This window comes from Labrus bergylta, chromosome 8 (genome assembly GCF_963930695.1).
Source record: "Labrus bergylta chromosome 8, fLabBer1.1, whole genome shotgun sequence".
NCBI classification, from domain to species: Eukaryota; Metazoa; Chordata; class Actinopteri; order Labriformes; family Labridae; genus Labrus; species Labrus bergylta.
The window spans coordinates 2,026,419-2,048,189 of record NC_089202.1 but is presented as its reverse complement, the minus strand read 5'-3'; the positions used below and the strand labels follow the sequence as shown (position 1 = coordinate 2,048,189).

Below are 21,771 nucleotides of genomic sequence, written 5' to 3'. Positions count from 1 at the left end.
TGAACTGCATCCGTATTGGAGCATTAATGACTGCAACAGAAATAGATTCCCTTTCTCTCTGTTTAGTGCTCTTGATGATGGCTTCTTATTGGATCTAGACCCCATGTCCTCCTCATCAGCAGGGGGCGCTACAGCAACTTCAGGATGGGGAGGTGAGAACTTGTTTCTTTGTCAGTTTCCTTTTGTTTGTTTTTTGCAAAGCCAAGCCCAATACTGCTTCTGTATACATCATTTCTCAGTTTAGGAAGGTCACATTACACAGTGAATCATGTGGAAAGTGATGAATTCTTGCCAATGAAAGAAAAAAAAAAACAGCTTATGAAAAGTAACTTCTGCTTGCAGATTTATCAGCTAGAGCTTACTGAAATAAAGCTCTATGAGTTTGTTGATGATACTATCTCTCGATAACTTTCTTTGATTAACAAATGTAAAAGTAGGCTTACCATTACTTACAATTGTAGGTACTAAAGTTAGCCTGACATGCAGATAGATTCAGTTTATTGTTAAAAAATAAGAATAACTTTATTTGTAAAGCAAAAAAAAAACTTTATGTTTAAGTCCTTTCCGTTATAGAAGTTACACCTTATAATACTCCTTATCGTTTAAAAATATAAACAAAGACACCAGACCCAAAGTATTTTAATTGGGAATAACTCTCTTAATGTATCCCTGGCATTTCCTCCTATTTCCTACACAACACTTTACATTACTTTGAGCCATTTTCTAAAATGTACAGTAACTTAAAGGCAGGGTTGGTAATTTTCTCCAGATACACTTCTTAAGATTTTGGTTGAAATTGTCTTTAGGTCCTGACAGAAATTAATAACTCATATGCTCCGAAAAAAGAACGAAGAAATCCAACAAATGTCTGCTAAGAGGTACTAATCTGATGAACCAATCAGACGCCTCCTTGTCTCCCTACTCGTTCTCTTCCACTTGCGTGCACTAGCCCAGACTCGAAGCATGTCACAGATAACGGAGTTTATACTGTGAGTTTACTTTCCGCTGAATGAGACATGAGATGACGCAGTTTCTACACAATGCAAGAGATGAGTCGAGGTCTGCTTCTAGATCAATGCAGCCTGGCATGTTAGAGGGAGCACAGGGGGTGAGCACTGAGAGAAGGCTACTTTCAAAATCATGCTAGTTTTTGAAAATTTCCAACCCTGCCTTTAAAGTCCCTGCAGAATGATTTTTAAGCCACAGTAACACTAAATCCAATGTAAACTGATAACTGAGAAAAAGAGAAGGCAATTGATTAAGAAAAACAACAGAGTATTCTTAGGAAAGGTTGGCAGTAAAAGCAGGTCATGTCATTAGAACAAACTGAAACAAATGGTGATCTTTTATAGGTGACTCCCCACAATGAGATTAGAGAAGATTAACCATTTTCAGCAGCTGTCTGAATTACACAGATTTTCATTATAAAGCTGTTGTAGCTCTTTCGACCACTCTCTGATTACCCCCACATCTTCACTGATACTCTACTGATACTCAGCTCGCTGCTACAGCTGTCAACATTTCATCAAAACTCTCCACACTTAAAAGAAGTCATGTATTCACTCTCTCTCACCTCTGTCTCTCTCTGTCTGTTTATTGTGCAGATCTATTGGCTGTGGGTGAGTATGATGATGACAGCACTCTGCTATGGACTAAATATAAGAAATGCCTGCAGGCACTTCATTCACTCTCCAACTTGGCTTTCTACCTAAATTTCTTATTGCCTCTTTGTCAAGCTTTAGGACTCCCATTTTTTCAGTCTCTCTGACTCTTTAATTTTTCTGCCATCTTCTTTTTTTTTCATATTTCGCTCTCTTGGGGTTGTGACTGGGTCCTGGTATTTGGATTATGGGGTTTATCCACATAGCAACTCCGACCGTCACTGATGAAGCCTCTGAAGCTCTCATGGCGGAGGACGAGTGTGATGCTGCTGCTGATGTCGCAGCCACTGCTTCCCCTGCAGCCCCCGCTACCACTGCTGCCAAAGCTGTAACGGTGCCCACCTCACTGCCCGTCTCAGCCCCTGCTGCCCCTGCTGAACCTGCTGCCTCAGACATGGACCTTTTCGGAGGTCAGTCTGGTTCGAGGATAGGATGTAGACAGGAAAACACTACATGACAGCTTGCCTGCTTGTCAGAAACTATCCCCATTATTACTATACAGATAGCTACCCTTTTTCATAAAGTCAGTACAAAGCAGTAGAAATAATATGATTCTACTTCCTGAACGTCATGATCGTCAATCAACAAAAACTGAATGACTCTGTCCAATCAGATTACAGGTTTCTTTCAACATTTATGAAGATTGAGGATAATCCTGAGGTGACTTAAAAATAAAATGTAGTAGAATCATGCCAGAAACAAGTAGATCATGACTCTTTAGTTAACAGATGGCACCTTAGCACCAGTTTGTACTTGTCATGTATCGATACATCTGAGTCACAGAGTTACACATCCATTCTTAAAACTAATACTAACCCAACAGTCTTAAGAAAAAGACAGAACGTTGTGAAACAACAGTTATTGGAATATTGGAGGTATTTTAGGAACCTTCAAGACTGTTTTTAACATATTTAACATAATAATGAACAAAACATTTTGTCTGTTGGTATTCAAAAAAATCTTTCTTTCTTTAGTATTTGACATATGACAGATGACATTAAACAATCAAATAAGTAACGACGTGCAATTTATTTTAAAGTTTGTAATTTAGGTGAATGTGCTACAAAATTGAGTTAGAAGAATGGCTTTTTCTTCATATCCGGAACAGGAAAACTTCTAAAACAAAAGTCCTCCACAAGCACTTTCAGAACAGGCGTTAATTCAGAAGACTTTATTCAGACTTCAGAAGATTGTCAAATGTAAAGAAATGTAAAAAAAATATAATAATGGATGCATAGTACTGTGACTCAAATGTCATGGTTTTCTATCCTTTTCCTCTTTCTAAAGTTGTTTACATCCTGTTTGTTGCAGCCATGTACACTTAATGTGTTGAATGCTGACATATAATGTCAAGTGTTCACACTCTGTTTTGCATTGAGCTCAGAGCAAAACACTTGGCACATGCCAAAAATATGAGCCAGCACAGTGGATTACGTTTGCTTTTCACTGGGTTTACTCAGAGCTGCACGATTACAAAAAAGGCACAAACAAGTTTAAATATTAACATGTACACAGTCAACAGAGAGTTTCATCATAATCTTGTGCACCAATAAACCCACTGGAATGTAATACATCTGCTATTATGACTTGTATTTTGGGGATTTGCTGCTTTTTGCTGCTTTTGTAAAGCAGCCCTCGATGGCTTACTAACAGTTTCATAAATGTGTCACTGTGATGAAAAGATGGATTTTATAATAAGCTAATTTGGCATTTTGTTGAAAACACTAACTTGAGCTCTAACTTTGGAGAAGGATCAAATGTCTGCTGAATAAGCCATAATGATTCACAGAAAGATTTTTCCTTGTCTTTCCCTGAACTTAACATTTCCCCTCTTGTCACAGAGTACAGAAAACTTGTGACAACTTGCCTCATTTCACAAACCTGCACTGGTAGTGCGCTCACTGAATGAAGCATTATGCAGCCCCTTCAAACTTCAAATGTGATTATAGTATAACCACATCGTTCCCTGTGAGAAACTGGGCTGCATATTTCTTGTATTCTCTGCTTTTTCCTGGTTCTGACCTCTCATTTTTGTTTTTCCTGTCCATTCCATCTGTTTACTCATTTTTGTTCTTTACATCCATGTGTCTGTTGGTATGTTGGCCCCGGGTGTTATGTTTTGCGTTTGCGTTCCCGCTGTTTACGTCTGCAATACCCTAGATGCGTTTGCACCTTCCCCAGGAGACGGTCCTGCTGCCGTGGCTGCGGGTCCTGCTGCTGATGCATTTGCCGGATCTGGTGGGTGACAAAACAGCTTTTGGTGAAAGTGTGTGTCAGAGTGTATGGGTGTGTGTGTGTGAACGTAAAAGCTGCTTCTGCTTCAATAGGAGACAGTAGAAGAATCCTTAGCCCTACTGTCTCACCCCAAATCCTTCTCTACCGCCCCAGTCATGGACCCTCCTCTCCCTTATGTAGACTACTCTTTGACTGCTAATATTCTTCCAGTACTGCACTAAAAAGCCCAGTGCAGCTGTTAGATGTAGTTCAAGAAAGATACTGTTGGTAACTCTGATATTACTTGGTGATATGATGATGTTGCTAATCTTTGTCCAGCTATTTTACGTCTTTCTTTCCCAGTATGACAGTTTTTTTTCTCTCCTTGGATGTGAACATGTTGCAGAACCAATGCAACTTTTTCTTGAAAATTTGTTTCATAGCCTAAATGAAAAGCTCTCCTTTAGGTTATACTTAACTTAAAGGCTTTATATGCGATTTTTCAAACTTAAATATAATAGAAATCAAGTATATCCTCTGAAAATAACTCTGTGAGTCATGACTGTCTACAATGGATGTAACACTCCCACTGTCTGTGATGTTTTCAGAGTTTTCAGAGTCCTATCTTCAGTTTGTTTACATCGCCAGGACAGCGGCTGACTCCTCCCCTCACATATAAAAGTTGTTAAATTGAGGGACTAGAGAAAACAAGAATAACATACTGTACTCACTGCTTAACTGTGTTTCTAGATCACGCTCATTTCAGGTAAATTTACATGCAGTGTGAAGATACGAGCATAATAAAGATCGCTAGCAGCTCCAGTTGTTTTGGTTTCATGCTGGAGCTCAAGGGCGACATCTGCTGTGTCAAAAACTTGCATAGCCTATAAAGCCTTTAAGACAAAAACCATAGCAGTAAAACATACAGTTTTTATTAAACATGAATTAGCTATATTCTGTGTCCATCCATGTATTAACTTATCTAAAAAAAGACAGCACGTTCAGAAAAACGTACACATTTATCAGTTTGCCTGATAAAGAGCTGAATTTAGCTAGCTAAGAAGCCAAACTAATGTTAGCAAGCCAAGGTGCTCAGTCTTTGGTTTCTATTAAAAATTATTTGATATTTGTAGCTTTCAGAATACAGACTCATACATGTTTGTACAAAAGTTACAAAGTTGTAAGAGAGAGTAGAAATAGTACTAAATGCTACTAAAGCCGATCTAAATGTTACTGTTAGTGTTGCCTTGGTGAGTATCTGGCTAACACTGTATTTACATACATCTGTGTTAGTTGCTTGAATGAAGTGTCTTGATCAGCTCATTCTTCAGCCTTTGAACTGAAGAATGAGCTGATCAAGACACTTCATTCAAGTTCTTTTTTCACTTGTATTAGCTACAATGCTAGCAGTCTGTTATCTTTTAACCGCTATGCTTACCAGTTAGCATCACTATAGCCCACAATGCACCAGGGTCAGGGAGAAGACTTCAGTGACCTCATCTTTAAAAATAAAACACATTTCCCAACAATTAAAATAAGAATAAATTAAATCCCACTTGTCATTGTATGGAGTTGTGTCGATCATATTAGCTAGATATGAGATTTGTTGCTGAAGAATGCAGTTCTCACTTAATGAGTGACCGTGTGCTTGGTTTTAGTTTCTTTGTTTCAAACTCTGATTTTAAGCTCTAAAGTGTCTTGCCTAACAAAAGTGCTTGTTGCTTTAACAAACCCTAATCCCCCCTCCCCTTTCCCTTCTTCTCTCATCATAAACCCCTCTAACCCCTCTAACCTCTCCAACTTCTCAACACCACCCCCCCCACTGCTCTTCCTGAAGACCCCTTTGCCACGACGGAGGGGAGTGCAGACATTGCTCCAGAGATGGATCTGTTCGCTATGAAGCCCGTCGACACGGGGGCCAGCGCCATCACCCCTCCCACCTCTAGTGAGGCGCCGACCATCATCGCCCCTATCGCTCCCCCCGCTGCCCCAACCCCTTCTTCCACCACTGCCACCGCTACCACAACCGCCACAGACACCACCACCACAGAGTCTGCAGCCGCCCCGACTCTAGATCTCTTTGGTGGTAAAGTCCTCTCGCTCTCATCATGCTTCTCACTGCATTGCCCTGCATTATGCCGATGATGATGCTGAAGCTTTTGATATCAATGATGACTGTATTGCTCGTGTTAGTGATGATGATGACCACAGTGACACCTATAATAACATGCTCAGTCCTTCATTTCAGATCTTCTTTCTAATTTACATGCCTCCTCTTTAAATACAGATCATTTAATCAAGTTAATCAAGCATCTTGACCTCCTCTCCAAAACATAATTATATAAAAATGTGCCATAAAAGCCAGTTGTGTGTGCTATTTTTTTATAGATAACCTATTTTCTGTCATTAAGGAGGTACAATCCTGTGTTAAATCTCCATTGAGAAATCAGTTAAGATGAATTTGTTTTCATCACAAGAGGGGGCTCAACTTGCTTTGATTCTTAACCTCATATTAACAGACATAGAGGGAAGAAAATTATTTTCTTCTTCTGCTTGTGATCACTAATTTAGACATTGACAGCTGAGAATGCTTTACCGTATTAATGCACTTCAGTTAAAAGGGTTTATTGCTCAATTGCAGAATTTCTACATGTTTTTGGTTTCCTCTGGGTTATCTGAGACTTTAAATTACCCATACTGCAATGCTACTCATTGTGAGATCCGAGACTGAGAACTCCTTGACCCTGCACAAAATGTGTACATGGATAAAAAACTGATTTAAGGATGAGCATATGGTATTCCCATGTTCCAAAAAACTTACATCCAGAACTTGTGAAATCCTTAACCACTTAAATGCTGTGGCTCTAGAGTTACCAGGACGCCATTTTCTCCACAGCTTATAAAAATGGATAACTACAGAGTTCATACAGAAAGTCTTTGTCTTTTATCTACTGCCATCAGCAGATGAAAGTGTTAAGTCACATCTCCAGACTCTAGCATTTTTACAAAAATCCACGTTTTCTAGAATACGTATCCTACCTCTTCATATGATCCACTGATTTTTCATCTGATGTCATGAGGTTGATATCTTTTTATTGGTGTGAACCGACCAACTATTAGATGTTTGGCTGTGATTTTTTGGCTTATTTAAGTTAAATGAAGCGCCTTCATCTGTTCAACATTTGTAATAAGTCTAAACTTTGCTGTTAAGTGCAAATTAGAAAAATGTTAGCCAGCTAAAAAGCAAAACCTACAGAAGCCCTAAGTGAACATGCATCCATACATTTTATTAACTTGTTTTTTCCCCAATGATAACAAGTCATTTCAATTTGTTTCTCAAGATCTCGAGTTATTTATCTTTTATCTCCAGAGACACAAAAGCAAGGGACAAATATAGGCATAACTATCCTCATTAGTGTGGGGAATCTCAAGATGGCATGTTGCTGTTTATCTTATTACAGTGTTTTCTTTCTCTAGATAGACAGAAAATGATCCTGTTCTGTTGAGATGATAAGATATAAAAAAAACACAAAAAAACATTCAGGAAACTAGCTTTGATATCCTGAGATAACATTGAAACAAAGTTAGGATCTTGAGGAAAAACTAGTATTTCTATCTCGAGATAATGAGATAAATGAATTGGGGTCTCCAGGTAATAACTGAACATGATTTGTTTTCACAGGAAAACAGTAAATTAAATGTATATATGCATGTCCGCTTCGAGCTGCAGTAAAAACCTAATATTGTTCACTAAACTGGAAAGCAAAGGATCCTGCTACTTTTAAGCTCTTAAATAATCTATGTTCAAATCCTTCAATTTTACAAAATGAAACAGGGATGCTAAAATTTTGCAATACACCCTTTTGAAGTTTGCACAGTTTCATTTTGCACCGCACTGACAGACACATTGCAGCTTAGCTGTTTAAGATTGAAATCTCTGCTCTCTCTGCTCTCTCTCATCTCTCTTCTTAACCCATCATTCTGTTTGCACTGGACTTGAAATCTGAATGTTCATTTGATTGTGTGTCCTTGTTCGTAGATATGCTTGATAAGCCTGAGCAAAGCCCTACCACAGAATCCAAAGCTGCTACCACTCCTAGCGTAGACCTTTTTGGTGCAGGTACAGGAGTTGATATCCATTTCTCTCTGTGTGGAACCTCTTCATATCTTCTGGTTACCATACGTACTCTGTCAACTGTTTTATCCCTACACGTCTGTGGTTTGTGCCCCATAGTGCTATGAAAACTGTGCATGTTACCCACTCGTCCAGTCCTGGAGTGTTTTTTATTTTTTTTGCTGCTTTCTATCAACGCTGTATCTTTCTACTTGCCACGCTAATTCTTTTCTTTGCTCCCCAACCTCCATGGTTTTCTTCTTTCTTGTATTCTGCCTCTCGCTTGCGTTGGTAAATTAGACCTTCCTGCTGTTTCGCGCGGGCCCTCTCCTTTGCCCGAACCGGCTCTGTCTGGGGACATTGTGACCGGTGAGTAAAGCTGCTTTGTCTTTCCTGCATCATTGTTTTCCCTTCCTTTACTTAAGAAGAGTGCAACCATCCTCAACTATATGAAGATTTTTGATTGGTGCTGGTGCATGCAATCCAGTCCTGTACTTCAAAATGGTGCACGCTTCAAGGATGTGGATACACAGTAAAGATGTCTGCTTCTTTCTCCTTCTTCCACTCTGCATGTCTGCTAACCCTTTAGAGCAGGCTTAATAATAGTGCATGAAAAAAGCATTCTTTCTTTGGTTCTAAAGCTGCCAATGATAACTGCAGCCGTTGAGACTTGAGAGTAATTGGATCTCTTTCTTCTGCTTATGTCTCCGCCTGTGTCTCTGTTCAGACTCATTTACAGCTCCAGATCCTGTTGCTACTTCTCCAGTAACTGCTCCTGCTGCAGCTCCTGTCCCAGAGGCCTCCTCTCCGCCCAAAGCAGAGCCGGCACCTGTCATTGACCTGCTGGGTACTGTACCTCAGAACACCTGTACACCTCTCTAAACAGCAATGTTTCTTCATAATATCAATTGTTGACTTTAGCTGTTTTTGTGCATTTTTTAATTCTACTCTCCTCTTCTGAGTATTTTTTTTAATCATCAACTGTTGTCACAGTAAGTGCAAGAATAATTGCCTGAACCAAGTGAGTTTGATTCTGTAGATGTAGTGACAAACTGAAAAAGGACAAACAATTATCGAGTAGTTGCCTCCCCTTGTTATAAATGTAACTCAATTCTCAAGTCACTGGTGTTATATCAGGAAATAATCTTTTATGGCATGGATCTAAATACTGCAATGTCTGACTGTCGCTTATTTGATCTAAACTTTTGTCCAGTTCATTCAAAGGTTGACATTTAGGTTGCAATTAAACATGTTTACAACTTTTGGATCACAGTGATAAGTGATATTGAGTTCTGTAGACATATGAAACTTCTTGGACAGACATCTGAAATGATGGTGCAGGCCCTAAAAACACAGTAAATAAATATAAATATTTTTTGTATTTTCATTGCAAAAAATGTATTGGATGGATTCGTAGATAGATTGATGCTGTGAAGCATATTGATCAAATCAAAATGTGGAAGTTTTTTTTCATACTCATTTGTAATAGGACTAAAAATAATAACTACAGTTAAGATAACACAATTGTGCTCAAGTAAATCACAACATCTTTTAAACAGGAAATACATTTGAAAAGCAACATGTCATAATCATGGAAGATAATTCATATGTTCAGGAAATTGTCTCATAACTGATTACCTGTTAAACTAAAGCCATTCACATTGGCTCTGGCGATATACTTTTTGATTAGTGCTAAAGGGTAAATGCTAGCTTGTGAGCAACCCAACTCAAATAAATTAGCCGAAATCTGCATGGCTGTGCTTTTGTTTTGTTTATCGTTTCCTCATATTTTGCACCAAATCCCATTCCATAATAAATCTTGCAACATATAGGTATGAAATGTTCTTAGATTTTTAGAATCAGTATACTTTTGGATGAAAATATAACAACCCATCATGATCAGGAATCCTTGTCAATCTAAACCATCTTCTTTTTTCTTAAGTTCGTGTGACATTTTATTTAATCTTTTGTGTTTATGAGAATAACATTGTCTCTTACCCGCACCGTGTCCCAGTGTGTGGTCCAGGGCTGACTTCTTACCCCTTTCTGCCCTCCATGCTGCATTGTGGATTAATGGACTTCCTGCAGATTCTTTCAGTAGTCCTGCAGAGGAGACCCAAAGCTCTGCTCCTGGAGGGCCTGGAGATGACCTGCTGGGAGGTGAGACTCCTCTTACTGGTTTATTTCAATGGTAACCATTGGTGAATTGGAAAAGCTTAAATTACGAGCAAATATGGACAAGACAGCTGCTGTCTTGGGAAAAGTTTCTATGCCAGCTCTATTGTGAGAGAAATGTTTGATGCTGATTAATAAATGAGGCTTTAAGTAATCAACAATATCCATTTGTTAGATTAATAATGAAGCCAACTTGGCAGGACTGCTTATACTGCATTTAACTGCAGAGCCAAAATGGCCTCAGACTAATTAAGAAATGTCTATAAATCTGACATCACAGTGATGTCATATTCTTGTCCATCTATCACTCTCTTCTTCTTATTTCTGAAAATGTAAGAACATTTTCAACACATTCAACATATGAGCACACAGACATCCTGTTTACATGCTCATGTACACTAATATAAATACTGTATCTACAATGTTAAAATGTTGGACACGTATGTACTGTTTTCCTGCTCTTCAGTATTTTAAATGTAAATGGACTTGAGCTTATATAACGCTTTTCTAGTCTTCTGACTACTCAAAGTGCTTTTACACCACATGTCACACCCACCCATTCACACCCTTTCACACACTGATGGTAGTGATCTGTATGTAGTATCATCCATCAGAGGTAACTAATGCCATTCATACACCACCACTGAAGCAGTGGGAGCAATTCAGGGTTAAGTGTCTTGCCCAAGGACACATTGGACATGTTGCCCAGCTGGGGATTGAGCCCTTGACCTTCTGGTTGAGAGGTGGCAACTCTACCAACTGAGCCACAGCCGCCCGCTTTTTTTGGAATACAAGTTTAATGTTGACAACACCTCTCACAATGAAAACAAAAAACAATAACAGATTTTTAAATCACCTTTGTTTGAACTTCATTAACACTGACGTTTTGCTGGCAGTTCAAATAGAGTATTTCACTGTATTTTCATTTTATAAAATTATAAAAAATTTCTGGACATATGTACACAAATATACTGTTTGTATATACACACATACCGTACATAGAAAACACGAAAGACTATTTAGTCCAATTCTCTTCAGAAGAAGGGAAAAGGGATGATGAAAGCTAGCCCGGCTAGGTGTTTGTATGGACTGTTGGGGTTGTATCAAGTCAACTTTGGTTATATTCTTTAATAATTATACTTAATTATTAATAATATAAATAAAATATCATTAAACTATGTTTAAGCTCATTTTGGGGCACCAACCTGTAATCAGGTAAATATAACCAAAATATCACTCAAATCAGTCTCAAATTAGTTATTTAATTACTAATATTATTAATAATGAATAACTATATCGTCACCTTCTTAAAATAATTGCCTAAGTCATTTTTTGAGAAAAATGATTTTTTTGCCTAAATCAACTCTTATGATGCTGGTAAAATTGCCTATAACCTCAGTTAAACAGATCATGTGATATACACCTTCATTTAATATAATGGCCTATGTCAAGAGTGTGACTTAGGCCGTTTTATTTTGCCTAAGTCAAAAGACAATGTGACTCAGGCAATTGTAGCCTACAAGCTTGTGAAGATGGCGGCTGCTTCAAGGAGGAGAAAAATGTACCTAACCACCGAAGTTATTGCCATGATTCAAGGCTCATCCCCGATTGGTAAGTGATGAGGTTTACTATAATATAGGCTAGGCTATAAATATGGCATAGTTATTTAGTCTTTTTAGTCAGCATTTTAGTCAAGCTTCAAGATGGAACAAGTCTCAAAGTGTGCAAGGCACTTTTTTCCTCTACACTTGGTCTCCCTGAAAGAACCATTAGATGCTGGCTGAACAAAAACACCACTGACCCTAATGAACAAGCGCCAGCGCTTAAATGTGGACCTAAGAGTGGCAAGCATGCAAAGCTTGAAACTGATGACAAGGATTTCCTTAAGGACTGGTTGAGGGACCTGCCCACTGTTGATTCACACTACTGCAGAAGCACAAACACCTACAAAGACAAAAAGTTCCTTCACCCAGGCACAACCATCTCCCAACTACATCGGGAATATCAACAGGCAGCTGCAACTGCTGGAGCGAGGGCCGTTGGAATACAATATTTCTCAGATGTGTTCCATGAAGAGAAGTATTCTGTATTCATTCCAAGAAAAGATCAGTGTGATGTTTGTGATTCATTCAAGCATGGGAATATCACTAAAGCGGAATATGATGCACATGTCACCCGGAAAGATGAAGCAAGGCAAGAGAAATCCTGTGACAAGGATTCTGCAAATAATGAGAAGTCTGTTTGGACAATGGACTTGCAAACTGTGCTGCTGTGTCCAAAAACCCAAGCCAGCAGCCTGTATTACAAAACAAAACTGCAGGTCCATAACTTTACCCTGTTCAACTTGAGATCAAAGGAAGGGTACTACATTTGGGACGAATCGGAGGGTGACCTGAGTGGCGAGGTATTTGCACACCTTCAATATCGCCATTTTGAGGGTGTGATCAAGGACCATCCAGAACTCAAGGAGATCATAGTGTGGAGTGATGGATGTGGTTATCAAAACCGCAATGCATGTGTGGCGAATGCATTCTCTAAGCTTGCAAGGAAATATGGGGTACTAATAACACAGAAATACCTTGTTGCAGGGCACACACAAATGGAGTGTGACAGCATGCACAGTACTATTGAACGCAAAATGGTTACGGATATCTTCACCCCAAGAGATTACGTCATCATACTCCAGACTGCAAGAATCAGGCCATCACCTTATCACGTCCAGGTGCTCAAGCATGACAAGTTCCTGAAACTGAATGGATCTTACTTCATTAGCATCAGACCAGGCAAAAAAGCTGGAGATCCGACTGTGCATGACTTGCGGGGTCTTCAGTTTAGCAGTGAAGGCAAGGTCCATTTCAAGCTGTCCTTCTCGGAGGACTCTGTGTGGGAGGCACTGCCACAGAGGGCACAGGTGCCAAATGAGCCAATAGCATGGATAAGAATGTTCCCATGTGCTCTGCCGATCAAGGAGAGAAAGTTCCAGGACCTCCAGTCAATGAAAAACGTCATGCCTGTCGAGTGTCATCACTTCTTTGACAATTTGCCACATTACTAGGCATCAGTGAAGAACCCAGCAGAGTAGAGCTGGAAGGAAAAGTAAGGAGATGCTCATGGCTCCTCAGCATTATGTTAAGTTAGTGTGTTTGTTATGCTTTGTTATGCTATTGTTCACAGAATTCAAGCTGTTAAATTGCCTAAGTCACAGACACATGTTAAAAAATTTGCCTAAGTCATTTCTTTTTCTCATGTTACATAATTGACAGACAATAGTCAATAGTCAATAGTGATCTGTTTTCATTACCTTGTTGAGTAAAATAATTAGAAAATATCATATATTCAACATCTGGCTCAGTTTTTTGTGTTTTCTGAAAAACTTGAAAAAATGACTTAGGCGATTATTTTAAGAAGGCGACGATATTTAATAAATTGAAGGCGTGAAATCCATACACAAAGCCTTCGCACCCAGCTTATATCACAATGCAAATACACCAGTAATCACAAACAACTGCTCTTGCACACCTAACAAAGACCTGGGTGCGTGTGTGTGTGTGTGTGTGTGTGTGTATAAAAGAGAGAGAGAAGGGGGGGAAGATTACTTCGTCCCACGTGGTCGCCCTTTCGATGGCGCACACCTAACAAAGACCTTACTGGCCTTACTGTCTGAAAGAGACCGAGTTCGGCCCTACACGATCTGTGTCTCTGAGGCGTCTGGATAGCCGCGAGTGTATAGATCTCTGTGCGTAATGGCACGGTGGTGGAGTTAGTCTCCAGATGTACATTTACACGGGAATATGTGCGTGTGTATGTTCGTAGAAGGGGAAATAAAAGAGGATAAAAGAGAATAAAAGAGAAATGCGTGCCTGAAGAGGCCGGATCACAGTCCGACTCCCGCGCCACAACTCGGAGTAATTCCCTTCATTCACAGAAACAAACCAATGGCCGAATTCAAGTTAATACGGCTTACACTGGCCTTTCGGATCAGAAGAGTAATACCCGGTTAAAACGCGGTTACGCAGCGGTCCAAAACAACAACAAGAGTTTTAAACAGTTAAAACTCCAACAAGTCCAACAAAGATAAAAATTACAGTTTCTGCTTCGATCAAACAATTGTTAAAAACACTCTCTAAAGCTAATTCTGCCCAGACCTAATTAAGCCTCACTTGTGAATCGCTTTGTCCGCGATTGGTGAAAGGAAAAGAGTCTGGCGATGGAGCAGATCTTCTGTCCGTCCTGGTGCAGAGGCGTCGGATGGCGGCGAGGGTCCCTTATGGCAAGAGCGGCTTTGTTGGTTCTCCGTCGAGTGGAAAGATGTCCGTTGATGTCCTTTCGTTGCAGGACGGAATAAGACCGTTATCTTTCTGATAATCTGTTATAGTCTGACGCTCTCCGAGAAACTGAGATGCGTTCACTGGACAATCCGAGCTCGGAATTTAGAACACTGCCGGCCGCGGATTACCTGCGCGCCAAAACTTAAAACAAAGGAAGATGGTTGCAGAAAACAGGAGGTGAGCTTGGGTCTCCGAGCACTTGAAGTCAGCGCGTGGAAAGAGAGCGAGCAATGGAAGTCTTGGAGTTTTGTCACCTGGCCGCCTTCCTGTGGGGTCTCCCTCAGGTTCCGGTCCCCCCTTTACGTCACACGTAGGTGTGAAGTACCGCAGGGAATTCTGGGATAAAGAGTCCTTTTAGGCTTCCTTGTGATTTCAGTGAATCACTCAAATGAGACTTCCCACAGGGGTGCAGGCCCAAGTCCATTGTTTGACTGTCCTAAGCCTGCGTGACCCAACAGGACTCAACACCCACTCACACACTCTTCCTCTCTCTCTCTCACTAACACACAAATACACTTAAACACACACAGAGGACTTCTTAGACAGAAGTGTCTAGCTTCAGAACCTGGCAATATTCTCCTCGGTCTCCACAAACTGTTTAAAAAAAAAAAAACTTAATCCAGTATGTTTGACAGAATGTTTTTTTCCAGCAACATTTACAGTCAATGGTTCCTTCCATCCAAGCTTCAATTTTTTTAATTGAATTAGCAGCAGAAATGGCTTGTAAGTGCCTTCTTTAAAAGGCACCTTGGCAGTAGTCTTTCATCTGGTCCTAGATTTGGATCACCATTCTTCCAGTCACACGCCACACGCTGGCACTAAGCAGAAGAACCTCTTTTTGGCCTTTGTCCCTTTGTCACAAACAAGACAATAACTTTTAAGAGCGACTCGGTTGAAAAGGAGCGGGGCACTTGGTGATTTTTTTTTGTCTAAAACTCTTTCTGTCCCTGAACAAGTCGATGCACAGCGCAAGCTCCTTGAAAGAAGGTCGCAATTCAGGGTCGTTGTCCCAGCACTCCTCCATGATCTCATTCACCTCTGTGGGACATCCCAGAGGTTGAGGCAGCCTGCTGCCTGATCTGAGGCGCTCGATGAGGTGATAGACGATTAACTGTCCCTGCTTGTCGTTTCCCATCATGGACAATGAAAACTGCAGGAGGGCTGCTGTTCTTGTCACTGTGGGTGAAGAGCTCATAGAGCACCACTCCAAAGCTCCAGACATCTGAGGCCACGGAGAACTTGCTCTCAGTCAACGACTCGGGGGCATACCAAAATATGGGACTCTCTCCTGGCTCTTTGACCATGTAGTACTCTTTATCCTGAGGCAGAACTTTGGTGAGGCCAAAATCTCCGATCTTCACCCTCAGTTCGCTTTCCACAAGGACATTTCGTGTTGCCAAGTGTCTGTGGATATACTGCTTACTCGACAGGTATTCCATACCCTTGCAGATCTGAGAAGTGTAATGCACAAGCTTCTTGTGGTCGATCCTCTCCCTGTTTTTCATGAGGTAATCTTGCAAGCTGCCAAAAGGCAGATATTCCATGATGAGGCGGAGATTTCATCGCCCTGCACTGTAGCAAACTCCTTTGTACTTGACGATGTTCTCGTGCTGCAGAGATTTGAGGATCTCGATCTCTCTCTCAAAGTCTTGTAAGTGCTCTGCAGTGCTGTGCTGGAGTTTCTTCACAGCCACCACCTCTCTGGTGTTGTCCTGAAGTGGGTCATATTGACACATCTCCACACTGCCAAAATGTCCCTTGCCCAGCTGCTGTAAGAATATGAGGTGTCTCTCTTCAAACTGAGCAGGCTCTTGACTCTCAAAGCCGCCAGTCGCCCAGCCTGTGCCAGCCGTCCTGTTGGGCAGGATGTCACTGTCCACAATGAGCTCGTAGTCTGGTGTGAAGAGGCTGTGGAGGTCACGAATAATGGCACGAAATGTGGGTCTGAATGTGGGCTCGTAGTCCATGCAGCTGGTGATCAAATTAGCCAGCTCTGTCCACTTTGGAGCAGGAAGCTGGTGGTGGTCTTCATAGAACAGGGTTTTCTTAGAGTTGTCAAGCGTTGCTAAAGGTTTCTCCCCACCACTGCAGATCTCCCATAGTGTGGTGCCAAAGCTCCACTTGTCTGCAGCCAGGCTCAGGTTGGCAGGGTCTTCGATACACTCAGGGGGCACCCACAGGATCCTCTCAATCAGAATTTCCCTCGGCAGGACCGTGATGCTGATGCCAGGGTCACTGAGTTTAATGAAGGGGGGGTTGCCGGCCCGTCAGTCATCCTCTCTGATCAGAAGAATGTTTTTAACACAGACATTCCCGTGGACTAGATTCTTTTCTTCCAAGAAGTTCATGGCCCAGGCCAGCTGCTTGGCCACCTCCAGCTTCCATAGGATGTTTATCAAGTTCTTGTTTTTCTTCAAGTAGGTGTCCAGAGACCCAAACTTCACAAGCTCCTGCACCATGATATTTTCTTCTCCGCAGACACACACGCCGTAGTTAAGGATCAGGTATTTATGTGACAACTGGCTCATCATACTGGCAGCTTCAAAGAAAGACTCAGAGTAATTCCTGTGGGCCTCGTGCAGGACTTTCATGACTACTTCAGTCTGGTGGACCAGTCCGTAATCTCCCAGCTCTTTACGGACCCCTTTGAAGATCTTTGTAAATGTCCCTTGACCTAAACTCTCCATAAATTCCATATCTTCCTTCCTGATCTTGTGAAACACCATCTGACTGATGTTGTGTTGATGTAGTGATGGAGATGGAGGCACTTCAGAGCCTTTGTTGCTCCTGCACACCAGGAGGCAAGACTTTTCTTTGGATTTAGGTGGACAGCACTTGCTGAATTGGAAAATGGCGCTTTCAGAGCGCACAGTTTCCTTTTGGTAGCAGCTTAGTAGTTCCTGCAGGCTGCTGAAGTTTCTTTTGGTTCCACTGAGGTTAAACTCCCCACTTTCAGACCTGGTGATCTGACACAAAGGAGAGGGCTTCAGACAGGCTGGAGAATTCCAGCTCCAGAATCTTGCCATCTTGTTTGTTGATTGTGACCACACGACTCTCTGCAGCACCCTCCTTGCTGGCCTGTTTGATGCTGATGTCAGTGACATCAGGAAAGTCACACAAGGTCGGTAGCTCCTGGCCAGTATCTTTTAATTTTTCTCTGTACCACTGGATGCCACTGTCCGCTGCCACCAGGATGATGATCTGGTCATGTCCAGGACCGCCATGCCCAGGCACTCTTCCTGAGTCTCATGGGAGTTTGGGATCTTCACCAAACCATTTACAATGTCAGTCCTCCACTGCCAGAAGAGGTATGACATCACAAAGTCTTCAAGGACAGGGCTTTCTGACCCCTTGGCGACCCCGTGTCGAAATGCTCTGGCTGCCCCACCACTGTACCAGCCAGGGAAATAGTACCTTATTCTGAAAAACACATCTTCTGAAGCTGATTCTTCAAGCTGGAAGATGTGGTTGGGTGAAAACCACAAGCGGTCTCTCTCTCGGAAGAGACCAAAGAGGCTGCAGTACAGAGGTGATATACTGCATGCCTTCGCTGCATCTATACACAACTCCTCAGCCACATAGTCCCCAGGTGGGTAGCTGAGGAAGCTGCAGTTTGCCTCTACTTGGTTGCTGTGGTAGAAATGAAGTCTCAGAACATCAGCAGCAGGACGTGTGGCTTGCGATTCTCGATGGGCTGTACCATTGTGGTGCACGGTGGGGCAGGTGTCGGTTTCCATTTCCATGGTTGGCAGGGGTACCATCAACCACAGGCAACTTTATGGTGGATGAGCCAGACGTCCAGCTAGCTAACTGGCTAGCTTGCTGCTAGCTTCGTAGGCCAGCGCTGCAGCCAGCAGGACGAGCGACACTTTCACAGAAATGCCCCAGATCTTCACTTCTCTTTTTAAGATCTCCAATTCAAATAACTCACCCGGAAAAAAAAAAAAAAAACGTGACCACATGACGACATGATGATGGCAAAAACATGTGTCTTGTTAGATGTCCTATGCCTACATTGTTATGGTAGTCCAATGTCTTGTGTTGTCCTGCTGTTAGTTATCTTATGTGCATTGCTAGGTGTACAGTGTTTCTGTCTTGTTTTACTCTGTGTAGCATGTTGTCCAACTTTTAAGTGTTTTATGTGTGCGTTTAGATGTCTCATTGTTTTACTATTGCTGTCCTATATTTGCCCTGCTAAGTGTACAGTATTGATGATTTGTCTTAACATACCTTGTGTGTCTCTTGTGCTGACATTCACTTGCCCAGGGACTACAGCTAAACATTAGCCATGATGGCTAAACTGCTGCATTACAGACATTTTATGAATGTGTATTGTACCTGTAACTTTAAACTGTATAAATACATTTGTGTACATCTAATGTAATTAGTGGATATAGAAAGATTCCTGTGTTTGCACACACATATTTTACCTTGGCCCTTCTTATTACTTTTTTGCTCACAGTAAACAAGACCAACAAATTCATTTTTGATATGTTTTGTTTTTTTCTCGTGGGATTGAGTTGGGTCTAAGTATAGTTCTACATAATAGATCACAGCAACAGTCCAGTCTGTTATCCCCTGTTAGGCCTGATGTCCCCCACCCTGGCTCCCACTGCTGCCCCCGCTCTGGCTCCAGCCTTGGCTCCAGCTCTTGCTCCAGCCCCAGCCCCGCTGCAGAATGACCTACTTGAGTCAGGGTTTGATGCTCTGGGATCCCTGTCTTCTCCCACACCCCCTGTACTCGCAGCAGCACTAGAACCTGCAACCACCACAACAGCGCCCTCTGGAGGCTTTGATGCTTCAAGTAAGTGGATCATGGGTTGCAAAGATTTCTTTCCCCATTTATTGTCATGTCACATGAATTTGAAATGTTACAAAAATTAAAAAAGCATTTGCACAGTAATCTGCTCTGGTTCATTAAAACTCTGGTCCTATCGTCACCATGGTTACCGTGTCCTGCTCAGAGCTTAACTATTGCATGAATAACACACTGACATGTGCTGCTGTCACTATCCTCCTTATTTCTGCTGTTTGCTCAACTCTTTAGCACTGCTGCCTCTCTTGCAATAATTTTCTCTCACTCTCTTCTCTTGAACGCATCTTTTGAAATGCTGTGCTCTCTCCGCCTACTCACCACACCCCTTTCTTTAATCTGGCTTTTCTCTCTCTCTCTCTCGCTCTCTCTCTCTCTTTTTTTACTCTTACTTTTCTATGCGACACACATCTTTTCAACCTTCTCCACCTTCCTTTCACTTTGCTGGGTCATTGCTTGCTTCTTCTAATCTGTTATTGGTGAGTTTAACCACTCAGTGATGCATATGCAGTTTGGACAAGTCTTCCTTCAGCGGTCCTCTATACTCGCATGCTGCAATAGACCCCTGGTCGCTTCCTGCCTGAGACAAATAACTATTGTTCTTTGTTTTATGTCAAATGCATCTTTATTTGCCCTTGCTCTTGAAGTTACCACTTGCCATCAAGGCCAATGTGTGCATCAGAGTTTTCAGGTTTTCATTCCAACTCTTAAATGCCAAAACATCACCTTTCAATGACATAACTGTGCTACAGCATTATGTCAAATCCAATAATCTGTGGTTACAAACAACTAACATGTGTTCATAGAGCATGACATGTTCATGTGGGTATTGCATAGGCTATGAGTATAGGACCATTCATTAACAGTTAACTGAAAGTATGGGATCAATGCTTAAACTAGTCAATTAAAGGCAATGACAGACTGGATGAAATCATTTGATAAAGCCTTTTAATAAATGGTTGTAATAGTTATTGGATAATGGTGGACTGTATTTATAGTTTACAATTAACTCAAAGAAAGAGATTTTGAACATTACAATTGATCTTACTTTGGGTGCTTTGTACACCGTTTCTCTGACTTTTCACAACACGATGCTTCTGTATCGCCTGGTTGGAATAAAGACCTGGAAACACACCAAGATGCCACCTGGTTCAAAACCAGGGCTGTGACTTAAACCAGCAAGTGGAAACTCCAGAGATGGACAATGTAAACTGGCTGAGCAACTGGCCAAGTGCTTGCTGTAATTGAATGCTCAAATACATTTTCACTACAGCACTAAATTGTGCATGCATTGCACAGCTGACTAATGACGCTGTCCTGGCTAGACTGTCCCCTTCACTATAACACCCTGTCATACCTCTGCTCGAGTCGTAGCTAGAATAGGGATTTGTTGGATTTTAATCTCTGTTTCACTGATTTCCTGCTTTTGCCACTCTCCCCTCAAGTGTTTGGTGGATTAGGTGATCTGCTGATGCCAGCTGTAACACCTCAGAGCACCGGGGGGAGCTCTGGTGGAAGCACAGCAGGAAGTATGGGAACTCCTGTTGCAATGGGAGGCACTGCAGCCGCTCCCCCCGCCACACCACCTCCTACCAAAACCATAGGGGGAGACCTGGACTCATCTCTGGCCAACCTGATTGGAGGTGGGCTTTATAGCTTGTCTTGTTCAGAGCTCTATTTATGACTAAAAAATGTAGTTGTAAATTAATTTCTTTCTTTCTTTTTCTATTCAGACCTTGGAGTAAAGAAAAAGTAAGTGTGCATTTCAATGAAAATAATGATTTGGATTGTATTAGAGAAATTCACATAAATTCTCTTTGGTGAATGACTGGAAACAATCCTGTATAGCTTCATAATTAAATTGATTTAAATTGTATTTGACAGTGATCAATCTGTCTCTCTGTGTGTAGATTCCTACTGGTCCCATCCTTTATAATGGGATGAGTCTGAGGTGTAACATTTTTGATCTCCTTTAGGGACCCACTGGGTGAGAAGAAGCTGACAGGAGGTGCTAACTGGACGCCAAAGGTAGCTCCCACAAGCTGGGGAACACCAGGAGCCCCCATGGTAAGACCCGCATGGACACCAAAATCCCCATCTTGAGGAAAGACTTCATCAGAAATGGAAATGATGCAAAAGAACTTTAGAGTGCTACCTATACACACAGACTTACACTATAGCTATTAGCACACATCAAAAACATGACAAAATACATTATTTGTGGTTTTTCATTACTGCAATCATAATGCTAACAATTCAATTATAGAAGTTCCACAATCTGTGGCTCTATGGAAACTATCTGAATTAGATTCAGGATTGTCTTATACATATTCTTCTTCCTGTGTCTCCAGACTGGGGCTGCCCCTGGAGCTCCTGGTGCACCAGTAGCCGCTGCACCTGTCATGGTGCCACCAATGAGTGCACAGCCTGGCTTTGGCATGGTGAGTGTTTTATTTAATTGAAAAA

General features: G+C 41.5%; 1 protein-coding gene and 1 pseudogene across 11 annotated transcripts in view; one reads left to right on the top strand and one right to left on the bottom strand.

Moving 5' to 3' along the window:
• Positions 1–21,771, top strand: part of snap91a (synaptosome associated protein 91a) — a 60,621-nt gene that overhangs the window by 34,150 nt on the left and 4,700 nt on the right. For 3 of the 11 annotated variants that reach the window (XM_020634838.3, XM_065958246.1, XM_065958245.1), the window contains 14 exons: positions 67–152; positions 1,605–1,619; positions 1,868–2,071; positions 3,822–3,899; positions 5,713–5,961; positions 7,915–7,995; positions 8,290–8,358; positions 8,717–8,836; positions 10,078–10,149; positions 19,078–19,296; positions 20,751–20,948; positions 21,039–21,057; positions 21,282–21,372; positions 21,657–21,746. In XM_020634838.3, the coding sequence (XP_020490494.1) occupies positions 67–152; positions 1,605–1,619; positions 1,868–2,071; positions 3,822–3,899; positions 5,713–5,961; positions 7,915–7,995; positions 8,290–8,358; positions 8,717–8,836; positions 10,078–10,149; positions 19,078–19,296; positions 20,751–20,948; positions 21,039–21,057; positions 21,282–21,372; positions 21,657–21,746 (1,591 nt within the window). The remainder of the gene's footprint in view (positions 1–66; positions 153–1,604; positions 1,620–1,867; positions 2,072–3,821; positions 3,900–5,712; positions 5,962–7,914; positions 7,996–8,289; positions 8,359–8,716; positions 8,837–10,077; positions 10,150–19,077; positions 19,297–20,750; positions 20,949–21,038; positions 21,058–21,281; positions 21,373–21,656; positions 21,747–21,771) is intronic. The other 8 variants (XM_065958248.1, XM_065958247.1, XM_065958252.1 and 5 more) reach the window with 8 other exon arrangements.
• LOC136179895 (tyrosine-protein kinase JAK2 pseudogene) lies at positions 14,958–19,068 on the bottom strand (annotated as a pseudogene).